Source organism: Leucoraja erinacea, chromosome 2, assembly GCF_028641065.1.
Source record: "Leucoraja erinacea ecotype New England chromosome 2, Leri_hhj_1, whole genome shotgun sequence".
NCBI classification, from domain to species: Eukaryota; Metazoa; Chordata; class Chondrichthyes; order Rajiformes; family Rajidae; genus Leucoraja; species Leucoraja erinaceus.
This window is the reverse complement of record NC_073378.1, coordinates 115620332-115633304: the sequence shown is the minus strand read 5'-3', so window position 1 is coordinate 115633304 and position 12973 is coordinate 115620332. Positions and strand designations below refer to the sequence as shown.

The 12973-nt window shown below is 44.4% G+C and overlaps 1 protein-coding gene across 3 annotated transcripts in view; it reads right to left on the bottom strand.

The window, feature by feature from the left end:
* dpp6a (dipeptidyl-peptidase 6a) overlaps positions 1 to 12973 on the bottom strand; it is a 664537-nt gene that overhangs the window by 84035 nt on the left and 567529 nt on the right. For all 3 annotated transcript variants that reach the window (XM_055664215.1, XM_055664233.1, XM_055664224.1), the window contains exon 8: positions 5748 to 5868. In XM_055664215.1, coding sequence (XP_055520190.1) covers positions 5748 to 5868 — 121 coding nt within the window. The remainder of the gene's footprint in view (positions 1 to 5747; positions 5869 to 12973) is intronic.

The following is a 12973-nucleotide window of genomic DNA, read 5'->3' as shown; positions in this document are numbered from 1 at the left end:
TGTCTACAGCTTGAACGAACAATGCAATTGTTGCATTCAGTTTGATCCGTAGGGTTTGAGGTTGCATTATTGAAGATGTGTGGTTTAATGCAGACACTGTTATTCCAGGCTGGTTTTCCAGGCAGAATTTCAACTCAGTGCGAGGCATGCTTGGAAAACCAAGTCTTTGCTTCCTTTACTTGTTTATATTCACTGGATCACAATTTTCTTGCGAGAAATAAAATCGGCAATCGATCGCTCTGCGGGCGCTTGTGAGCAAGAACCCACCAGAAATAATAAAAGCTCGTACAGAGCTTTGCAGAGCATCTCATCAGCTGTATGGCAAAGCTGCGAGACTTTATAAGTAATCATAAATCATTGATAATACTACCTGCAAACCCAATCCCCTAGCTGTATCTGTTGCTGTCACAGATAGATAGACACAATGTGCTGGAGTAACTCAGTGGGCAGTCTGCAACTCTGGAGAAAAAAGGTGCTTGATGTTTCGGGTCAGAACCCTTCTTCAGACACTGCCCGGTCCATCAAATTTCTTTAGGGATTGGACAGGCTAGATGCAGGAAAAAAATTCCCGATGATGGGGGAGTTCAGAACCAGGGGTCACAGTTTAAGAATAGGGGGTAGGCCATTTAGGACTGAGATGAGGAAAACCTTTTTCACCCACAGAGTTGTGAATCTGTGGAATTCCCTCCCACAGAAGGCCGTGGAGAACAATTCACTGGATGTTTTCAAGAGAGAGCTAGATATAGCTCCTTGGGGCTAATGGAATCAAGGGATATGGGGAAAAGAAAGACCAGGGTACTGATTTTGGATGACCAGCCATGATCATATTGAATGGCGGAGCTAGCTCGAAGGGCAGAATGGCCTACTCCGAACACCTACTTTCTATGTTTCTGTCACGGGCAATGAACTCCCCAACATCTAGGGGGTCTATAGGGTGCAATGCCTCAGAGAGACCCTCACTATGAGGCAATGCCTCATTAGAGATCCACACCAACCTGGCCTCGCTCACATTTTCCTCCACCCATCGGGAAAAAGGTACAGAAGTCTGGAAGCCATTACCACCAGCTTGTTCCCAACAACCATCAGGCTCTTGAGCACTACACACCACTAAGCTCAACAATGAACTTCTATGGACTACCTTTGGTTGTGCTAAAGGATTCTTATATTTAATTTTTGCACTAATATTGGGTTATCAATTTATTGATTTTATTTTGTTCAGTACATATTATCGATTTTCTGGAGAAAAAGGTTGGGTGACGTTTTGGGTTGGAACCCAACAGGGGTCCGTGCAAGTCGCAAGGGTCCCGACCTGAAACGTCACCCATCCTTTTTCTCCAGAGATGCTGCCTGACCTGCTGAGTCACTCAAACGCTTGGTGTCTATTGTCAGAATAAACCAGCATCTGCAGTTCCTTTCTACACTCAATTGCTGCCAGGTCTGGCACAGTTGAGGTGAGTCAAAAATCAGGAGAGTGTTTAAATGTCATATGCACTGCCAATGGAACAATGACATTTGTGTCAAAACAAGGAACTGCAGACTTTGGATTACAAACGACACAGGGTTCTGGAGTAGCTCAGAGGGACAGGCAATCTTCAGAAACATAGAAACATAGAAAATAGAAATTAGGTGCAGGAGTAGGCCATTCGGCCCTTCGAGCCTGCACCGCCATTCAATATGATCATGGCTGATCATCCAACTCAGTATCCTGTACCTGCCTTCTCTCCATACCCTCTGATCCCTTTAGCCACAAGGGCCACCTCTTAAATATAGCCAATGAACTGGCCTCAACTGACCTTCTGTGGCAGAGAATTCCAGAGATTCACCACTCTCTGTGTGAAAAATGTTTTCATCATCTCGGTCCTAAAAGATTTCCCCCTTATCCTTAAACTGTGACCCCATGTTCTGGACTTCCCCCAACATCGGGAACAATCTTCCTGCATCTAGCCTGTCCAACACCTTAAGAATTTTGTAAGTTTCTTCAAGAAGGGTCCTGACCTATAATGGCATTATCCATGTTCCCCAGATATGCTGCCTGACCCACAGAGTTACTCCAGGACTTTGTGCCTTCCAATTAAACTCTTACTTGCAGCAGCATAACAGGCCTGTTAACACACTACTCATAGATAACATAATAAACACACAAAAATAAAGCACAATAAATTAAGAAATGCCAATATTAGTGTAAAACAAAACGGAACAAATGCCGACAGTTCCAAGTGTAACCAAGACTGCTCGTAGTTCGATGGTTGGTTGGTGTTTGTATTGGTCGTTGGGAAGAAACTTGGAGGTCACTGTTTTCAGAATCATATATGTTCTTCCTGATGGAATGAAATGGTGATCCGGCTGCCTTATTGAGGCAGGACCTCCTACAGATCCCTTCGATGGGGAAAGCATCAGAGCCGGTCGGTTCGGGATTGCAGAACTTACTTGACTTTCACTTCAGCAGGAACGTTTGAAGGTAGTCAACATTTTAGCCCATCAATCCACTCTGGCTCTGTAAACCAACCCAGGAGTCCCCCTTTCACCACTCCACCACTTTATTTCTCTCAGGTTCCCAATCAAATCACTTTTGAATTGACTGGTCCTCGACTCTCTCACAGGGTATTGAGTTAGAGAGACATAGAGTCATAGAGTCATGCAGCGTGGAAACAGGCTCTTTAGCCCAACTTGCCCACACTGGTCAACATGTCCCACCTGCCTGAATTACATAGAAACATCGAAAATAGGTGCAGGAGTAGGCCATTCGGCCCTTCGAGCCTGCACCGCCATTCAATATGATCATGGCTGATCATCCAACTCAGTATCCTGTACCTGCCTTCTCTCCATACCCCCTGATACCTTTAGCCACCAGGGCCACATCTAACTCCCTCTTAAATATAGCCAATGAACTGGCCTCAACTACCCTCTGTGGCAGAGAGTTCCAGAGATTCACCACTCTCTGTGTGAAAAATGTTTTTTCCCATCTCGGTCCTAAAAGATTTCCCCTTTATCTTTAAACTGTGACCCCATGTTCTGGATTAGACCCATATACCTCTACACCTGTCCTTTCTATGAACCTGTCTAAATGTTTCTTAAATGTTTCAATACTACCTGCGTACACTACCTCCGGTAGCTCATTCCATGCACCCATCACCCTTTGTGTAAAGTTACCTCTCAGGTTCCTATTAAATCTTCCCCCCCTCACCTTAAACCTATGTCCCCTGGTGTAGGAAGGAACTGCTGATGCCGGTTTACACCGAAGATGGACACAAAATGCTGGAGTAACTCAGCAGGACAGACAGCATCTCTGTTGATGCTGAGATGGGTCGAAACCCTTCTTCAGACTTAGAGTCAGGGGAGAGGGAGACAGAGAGATAAGGAAGTATAAGGTGTGAGAACAAGACATCAAAGGGGATGTCTGAGCCTTTCATTATTTGGCAGGTTTCAATAAAATCCTCCCTCATCTTTCTAAACTCGAGTGAGTACAAGCCCAGGACCATCAAATGCTCCTCTTATGTTGTTAACTCTACCATCCCAGGATCATTCTTGTAAACCTTCTCCAACACCAGCACAACACTTTCTGCTCACACTATTCCAAATGTCGCCTGACCTGTGCCTTATAAAGCACCAGCATTACATCCTTGCTTTTATGTTCGAATCCTCTCAAAATGAATGCTAACACTGCATTAGCCTTCCTTACTACCGACTCAACCTGCAAGTTAACCCTTTGGGAATCCTGCACCAGCACACCCAACTCTCTTTGCACCTCTGATTTATGAATCCTTTTCCCATTTAGAAAATACTCTGTGCCTTTATTCCTTCTGCATTCTTCCAAAGATACTAAATGTTGTGATCTGATGGAAGCAATCCTCCAGTTGTGGCCTAATCAAAGCTTTATAAAGGTTCAAACTAACTTCCTTCCGGTTGTATCCAATGCTTCAAAATATGAAACCCAAGATCAATTGCTCTTTGCTAACCTCACTCTATTTTTCTTGCTGCCTTCATAGATCCGTGAATGTGAATTCCCTGACCACACAGTCCCTGCACACCTTTTAGATATGTGCCCTTGTTTACATTGCCTTTTCCCATTCCCTTTTCAAAAATGCATCAGTCCTTTCTCCTCTACATTCAATTCTATCTGTCACCGTCTGTACGTTTGCTAGTCCGTCTATGTCTCTTGGTACTGTCCTCACTATTAATCACACCACCAAGTTTGATATCATCACCACAGTGTGAAATGGTGCTCTGTTTTCCAAATATTCAACTCATTTATATATGTCAAAGAAAAAGCAACAGCAGAAATCCTTGACATTCATGCAAGAGGGCGGATAGAGACTCCACTCAGTGTCTCTTCTGAAAGGTAACATCTTTGACAGAGCGATTTTGTGCACAAGTTTCTGGAGCAGGAAGATCCCAGGACCTTCTGATTCAAAGACAAGAGTAATACCATCTGAACTGACACGTCATCTACTGCCATCTACCGAGGTAAGACACAAAATGCTAGAGTAACTCAGCGGATCAGGCAGTATCGCTGGAGAGAACATGGATGGGTGTGTTTTCAGGTCGGGTCCCTTATAACCAGAATCAAAACCAAATTAAATTAAGATGCTACTTCATCTACTGATTCCATCTTTCTGCGCTGCACATCAGCCTGGGGAAAAGGGAACTCATGACCAAGCCACAAGCTGAGGTTTGGCCACCTTGTTATAGTAACGTTCTTGTTATGCTGGAAAGAGTGCAAAGTTTACGAGGATGTTGCCAGGACCTGCGGATCTGAGCTATAGGGATAGGTTGAGCAGGCTAGGACTTTATTCCTTGGAGCGCAGGAGGATGAGGGGTGATCTTATTGAAGTGTATAAGATCAGAAGAGCAATAGATAGGGTAAATGCAGTCTTTTATCCAGAGTAGGGCAATCAAGAGCCAGAGGACATAAGTGTAAGGCGAGGGGGGTGGATGTTTGGAACAAGCTGGCTGTACAAAATTTGTACATTCTTCCTGCGATGGAGCAAGTTTTCTCCGGGTGATCCGGTTCCCTTCCACATTTCAAAGACGCACAGGTTTGTAGGTTAATTGGCTTCTGTAATTCATCCCTAGTTTGTAGGTTAAACCAGTGTATGGGTGATCGTTAGTCATCATGGACTTGGTGAGCCAAAGTGGCTGTTTCCACGCTGTATCTCTAAACTAAATCCCTCAGCCTCCAGAGCTTCTAGGAACAAAGTTCCAGCCTACCCAGCCTCTCCCCTTTTGCTCCGCACCTCATGTCCTGGCAACATCATCATAAATCTTCTCTGCACTCTTCCCAGCTGAATGACATCCTTGCCATAGCAGGGTGATCAACACTGAACACAATACTCCAAGTGTCTTGTATGACTGCAACATAACGTCCCAACTTCTGTACTCAAAACCCTGACTGCTTCATTGCAATTAACAATGGATGCTGGCATCACCAAGTGGCTAATAGAATGCAGGTCTGAGTGGGTAGCTTACTATTACACAGAGTAAATGAATGGGAGAATCAAGATATTATAAACAGTTCAATAAAGACAGGCAGGTTACATCAAACAGAATGTCCACAGACCTCCACATGAGTGCACAGAGCAGATGCAAGCTATCTCAACCGTTCTGTTTGATGTGAAGTTATACATTGTGCATTATCACAGTTCAGCAGTCCTGATGCGCTCAGTCGCTCACATTGGAGATTATAACTTGTGGGCAGCACAGATGGATCATCAGTGACAGCGATTCATTGAATGGTCATGGTGGCCTACCTTCATACAGCCAGTCACTCAGGCCATTGAAAATCAGCCCTTCCTTCCCAGTTGCTACCAGGCGTATAGCTCGGCTGTTGACGTTCAGCAGATAGAAGATGTTGTTCTCGAAAATGAAGATCTGTTCAACGAGGAATAAAATGGTGGGATTAGGCTAAGAAAGAAAATCAGGATAACTGAATGCAAGATAATGAGAACTCCAACTGCAGCTGGGATCTGGTGTAACACTTAGAATTAGTCTAAGGTCAGTGTTACACCTGATCCTAGCTGCGGTTAGATGTATTATATATCATTGTGTGTCTATAATGGGCACTTTGTGTTTTTGCTCATGATTCCAGCAACTGCAGTTCCTTGCGTCTATTTTGAAATCCCTCCTATATACAAAGATATGAGTTAGAAGTAGAAATAGCCTCATTGGCCTCAAGCAAAGAAGAGATAAGACTTTTTTTTAACCTTCCATCACAGTGAGGAGGTGCCTGAGGCAGGAAACATGTTCCTGATGCTGGGGGAATCCAGAACCAGGGGCCACAGTTGAAGACTAAAGGGGTAAGCCATTTAGAACGGAGACGAGGAAGCACTTCTTAACACAGAGAGTTGTGAGTCTGAGGAATTCTCTGCCTCAGAGACGGTGGAGGCAGGTTCTCTGGCCACTTTCAAGAGAGAGATAGATAGGCTCTTAAAGATAGCAGAGTCAGGGAATATGGGGAGAAGGCAGGAACGGGGTACTGATTAGGGATGATCAGCCATGATCACATTGAATGGCGGTGCTGGCTCGAAGGGCCGTATGGCCTACTCCTGCACCTATTCTCTATTGTCATGTTTACGTTAAATTTATGTAATTGTGTGTCTTGTTTGCTTTTTATTGTATGATTGTATGGTAACCACATTTTGTTTAAATTTTCTTTTTCTGAATGACAAATGAATTCAATTCAATTCAATTTAATTAGATTATTCTTGCTGCCTTCATAGATCCGTGAATGTGAATGTAATTAAAAAAAATATTTTGATTGCAAGCTCTAAAATCCTGTCACTTTTCACCTCCTTCACTATCAAGTATACCTCTACTTTAAAATGTTCAACAACATTTAAATATTGGGCAGCACCGTGGTGCAGTGGTAAAGTTGCTGCCCCACAACACCAGAGAACCAGGTTCGATCCTGACTACGGGTGCTGTCTGTGTAGAGTTTGCACGTTCTCCCTGTGATCACGTATGTTTTATCCTGGTGCTCCAGTTTCTTCCCGCATTCCAAAGACGTGCAGATTTGTAGGTGAATTGGCTTCTGTAAAATTGTCCCTTGGGTGTAGGATAGAACTAATGTACTGGGATAGCTCCATCCGGGCTCAGTCGGCCAAAGGACCTGTTTCCACGCTGTATTTTTAAAACTAAAACTTCCAGCAGCCTGATTGTCTGAAGAAGGGTTCTAACCGGTTATGTTGTCTGTCCACTCCCCCCCCAACAGATGCTGCCTGGTCTGGTGAGTTATTTCAGCACTTTGTTTTTTGACCACTTGATCAAAGACAGAGATGAGGAAGGTACAGAACACTGAATCTCCATCATCCCATGACTTTGTTTCAACAGGAGTTGAAGCTTCAGGCTAGCTTGAAGAAACATCTGCCAATCTACCATCAATACATTACCTTCAACACCAGAGGACCCAACATACTTGACCACTGCTATGCCTCCATCGGGAATGCCTGTTCTATCTTCCACCCACTCACTGGAACATCTAACTACCTGGGTGTGCTTCTTCTTCCTGCATACTGACAGAGACTAAAGACTGCAACATTTTCAAAGAGGACTATGATGTACCTGTCAGAGGGGGGGGGGTTTGCGCAGACCAGGGTTTATGGAACAACTTTGAATCGGTGAACTGGGCCATAGAGTCACAGAGACATACAGACAGAACCAGGCCATTTGACCCAACTTGCCCACACTGACCAAGATACCGACCTTAAAGGGATACATATCTGCTCCAAACTAAGTAGGTAATAATTTAAATGGCAACCGCTGTTCATTTATTATAAACATTTTGGTGCCAGATGCTGGTCAGTTACGTATTAACCAGGTGATATAGATGGTGGGGGAATTACTGCTATACTTTAATAGAGTCATTGAGTTATACAGCATGGTAACAGGCCCTTCGGCCCAACTTGCCCATGGTGGCAAAAACGGGAAAGCAGACTATTATCTAAATGGTGGCCGATTGGGAAAGGGGGAGATGCAGCGAGACCTGGGTGTCATGGTACACCAGTCATTGAAGGTAGGCATGCAGGTGCAGCAGGCAGTAAAGAAAGCGAATGGTATGTTAGCTTTCATTGCAAAAGGATTTGAGTATAGGAGCAGGGAGGTTCTACTGCAGTTGTACAGGGTCTTGGTGAGACCACACCTGGAGTATTGCGTACAGTTTTGGTCTCAAAATCTGAGGAAGGACATTATTGCCATAGAGGGAGTGCAGAGAAGGTTCACCAGACTGATTCCTGGGATGTCAGGACTGTCTTATGAAGAAAGACTGGATAGACTTGGTTTATACTCTCTAGAATTTAGGAGATTGAGAGGGGATCTTACAGAAACTTACAAAATTCTTTAGGGGTTGGACAGGCTAGATGCAGGAAGATTGTTCCCGATGTTAGGGAAGTCCAGGACAAGGGGTCACAGCTTAAGGATAAGGGGGAAATCCTTTAAAACCGAGATGAGAAGAACTTTTTTCACACAGAGAGTGGTAAATCTCTGGAACTCTCTGCCACAGAGGGTAGTTGAGGCCAGTTCATTGGCTATGTTTAAGAGGGAGTTAGATGTGGCCCTTGTGGCTAAAGGGATCAGAGGGTATGGAGAGAACGCAGGTACGGGATACTGAGTTGGATGATCAGCCATGATCATATTGAATGGCGGTGCAGGCTCGAAGGGCCGAATGGCCTACTCCTGCACCTAATTTCTATGTTTCTATGTTTCTAACCAACATGCCCCATGTGCACTAGTCCCATCTGCCCTCGTTTAGCACATATCCCTTTCAATTCTAGAGTTCTGAATTTGCCAATGACTCAATTAGTCTTTAGCTCAACGTGAACAAAACCAAGGAAAAAATTGTTGACTTCTCAAAAGGGAAAGTTGGGACGCCATGCACCTGTTTTCATTGAGGCAATCTGTGATGAAGAGAATTAGCTGCTTCAAATCCCTGGGCATTAATATGGGCCCAGCACATGGATGTAATCATAGAAGACCCACCAGCCCTCTACCTAGAAGTTCAAAAAGATTTGGCATCTCTGAATATGCTTTAGAAATGTCCACAGATGCAGTGTAGAAAGTATCTGCATCTTGGCCTAGTATGACAGTTTCAATGCAAAGTCATGTAAGAGGCTGCATAGAATGGTGGACTCAGCTCAGCTCTCCTCTCCATTGAAAGCATCCACATGAGATGCTGCCTCAAAATTCCGCATCGTTCATCAAGGATCTCCAGCATGTAGACTACATCCTCTTCTCACTGTTACCGTTGAGCAGGAGGTACCACAACATCAGATTCAGGCACTACTACTTTCCTACAGTCATCATTCTGGAAACAATCTGTACAATCTTAATGTAGAAACAAAGAACTGCAGATAACCATATAAACCATATAACAATTACAGCACGGAAACAGGCCATCTCGACCCTTCTAGTCCGTGCCGAACACATATTCTCCCCTAGTCCCATATACCTGCGCTCAGACCATAACCTTCCATTCCCTTCCCGTCCATATAACTATCCAATTTATTTTTAAATGATAAAAACGAACCTGCCTCCACGACCTTCACTGGAAGCTCATTCCACACAGCCACCACTCTCTGAGTAAAGAAGTTCCCCCTCATGTTACCCCTAAACTTATGTCCCTTAATTCTCAAGTCAGATGTAGATGCTGGTTTATACTAAAGATAAAGTGTTGTTTAGAAGATAGACACAAGGTGATAGAGTAACACCGCGGGTCCGGCAGTATCTCTGGAGGAAAAGGATACGTGACGTTTTTGTTCGGGACACATCTTAAGCGTTTGAAAAAGGGTCCCGACTCCAAATGTCAACTTTCTTTCCTCCAGAGATGTTGCCTGACCTGCTGAGTTACTCCAGCACTTTGTGTCTGTCTTCTGCACAACCCTAATCCTAGCTCAGCAACAGAACACTATAGACCACCTCTCACACTAGCAGAGGCATGTTTCTAATTGTGTATCTTTGCAATGATGTCTTATTTTTCTGCACAAATCTTTCCTTTTTACCATCTTGTAGAATCTATGTGTAATGTATATATAATTCATATTTTTGTGTGCTGTTTGAGTCTATGCGTCTGTGATGCTGCTGCAAGCAAGATTTTTATTGTACCGATATCTCACTGTACTTGTGCACAGGACGATAAACCCGATTTGAGTTGACTTGCTTCATTGGCGATGTCAGGTATGGTCCTTGATAAGCCAAGTCCTGCAGGCTTGATGATAGGTGAGGGTTTGTTTATGTACAATGGCAGTGAAAAAATTAGATATAATGCATCCGGAGCTAGCAAAGCATAGAATGCAAAGAGGATAAAAGGTTGTAGACAGGAGTCTGGATGGATCAGAAACCTTGAATACAGGAGGGAAGTTCCACAGACAAGGGTGGGTACTCCTGACCAAGGAAAAGGGCACAGAGGCAACGATGGTGCAAAGGGGAACATAACATCATCAGGCTGAGGACATTGGAGCTTGAAGCGTTTAGTTTAGTTTAGAGATGCAGCGTAGAAACGGACCCCTTGGCCCACCGTGTCGGCGCTGACCAGCAATCACCTGTATAATAGTCCTATCCTACATACTATGGACAATTTACAGAAGCCTATTAACCTACAAACCTGTACGTCTTAGGAATGTTGGAGGAAACTGGAGCAACCCCACGAGGTCACAGCGATAAAATACAAACTCCGTACAGAAAGCACCCGTAGTCAGGATCCAACCCGGGTCTCTGGCGATGTAAGGCAGCAACTCTGCTGGGCCACATGGACGGATGAAAGTAAGGGCTTTGTTGAGGATGGATTGTTCAAGGTTAAAGGGAGAAAGATCAGAAGAAACATTGAAAACCTGGCAAGGGATAAGACAGGGGTAGACGTGGAAAGAGAGGAAGTGAGAATTGATGGGGAGTTTGCATTTTAACGAAGGCCGATTTGGTTCACTTAAATAAAATAAAGGAGAAATCCATTGATAGCATCATAGAACTGGCTGCTGCTATATAACTAAGTAAGTAGCTTATCAGATATTGATAGCATTAAGAGCATCGGAGAAGGAATGACTCCATTATGTCTGATTCTGTTACAGACTGTGAATAATCGAATCTGTTGTGGGCGCTATCCAATTCATTTAATCGTCTGAGAGAAAACAAAATGAATATTTTCTTTACAATCTCTATCATGCTGTCCTGCATCATTCAACCACACTCGGTTGATTTTCACAAATTGCTTTTCCATGGCTCCTGTAAGCCTGCTGGCTTTATTCAGTATGAAGGAACTGCAGTTGCTGGTTTAAACCAAAGATAGACAAAAAAAATGCTGGAGTAACTCAGCGGGACAGGCAGCTTCTCTGAAGAGAAGGAATGGGTGACGTTTCGGGTCGAGACCTTACTTCAGACTGGCGTTGGGGGGGGGGGGGGGGGGGGGGGGGGGGGGGGGGGGGGGGGGGGGGGGGGGGGAGGGAGATAGATAGACAGATAAGGAAGTGTGAAGGTTTTATTGTGTGATTACACTTTATCTCTAGTTTGCTTTGTTGTCACCTTTATTGTCTCCCAGCTAACAATGATCTATTCTACATTTTCCTCGATCTCCATTCTCTTTGCCCTGTTTTCACACCTTACACTTCCTTATCTATCTGTATCCCTCTCCCCTCGATGTCAGTCTGAAGAAGTGTCTCGACCTGAAATGTCACCTGTTCCTTCGCTCCAGAGATGCTGCCTGCCCCGCTGAGTTACTCCAGCATTTTGTGTCTATCTTTGGCTTTTCAGTACTCTGGCCTTGAATCATCTTTGCATTCATCTTCACGATTTTCATGAGCCTTGATGGACCGAATGGCCAAATTCTGCACCTATAACTTGTGAACCTATGACTCAATCACCAATGACCTGCTCATAAATGTCCTCTTTAGCTTTTGTCAGGAACACTGGGCTCCAGATCTCATCATAGCCTTGGTCCAAACATGGACATGAGTTAAATAGATGCTCTCCAAGTGTGTTTATGTGCATAACTGCAGTGCAATTTGCGGTGAAAGGAACAATTATTTAATGTGTTGGATGTGGTCCCCATCATGGACAGAGAGTTGAATTCCAGAGGTGAGGGGAGGGTGACTGTCCTTGATATTTACACAGCATTTGATTTCCTCTTTCGGCTTCTGTTCATTTCCCCCTCACCCCCTGGAATGCATCTATGTTCTTCCCCTCCATTCTCCCTGCAGGCGAGGCTTCCACATTCTAAACACAGTCTGAATAAAGGATTTGAAAACAAGGAACTGCAGATGCTGCAATCTCGTGAAGAATACAAAGTGCTGGAGGAACTCAGCAGGTCAAAGCCGTTTCTCTGGACGACTTGGATTCCGACTCTGGAGAAAAGTTCTGACCTGAAATGTTGCCTCTCTTATCCTCCGGAGATGCTGCTTGACCTACTAAGTTCCTCCAGAATTTTGTGTTCCACACTGAGTAGAGGATTGATCGATTGACTGATATAGTGTAGAAACAGGTCCTTCGGCCCACCGAGTCCATGCAGCCCAACGAACACTGTTTCAAGCTAATTCTATATTAATCTCACCTTCGCATCTGCTCCCTACACACGAGGCAAAATTTACAGAAGCCAATTAACCTACGAACCAATACGTCTTTGAAATGTGGGAGGAGACCCGGAGGAAAACTAAACTCTCACAGGGAGAACGTGCAAACCCCATGCAGACAGCAACCAAGGACTGGATCAAATCCAGGTCCCACATATATTTATGGGTGTACATAGTAAAATTGAAAGTAAACAAAAATGCTGGAGGAACTCAGCGGGTGAGGCATGGAGAGAAGGAATAGGCAACGTTTTGGGTCGAGACCCTTCTTCAGATTTATGTCGGGGTGGTGGGGGGAAGAAAGGAAGTAGGAGGAGACAGTAAGACTGTGGGAGAACTGAGAATGGGGAGGGGAAGGAGGGAGAAAGCAAGGGCTATCGAAAATTAGAGAAGTAAATTTTCATACCGCTGGGGTGCAGACTATCCAAGTG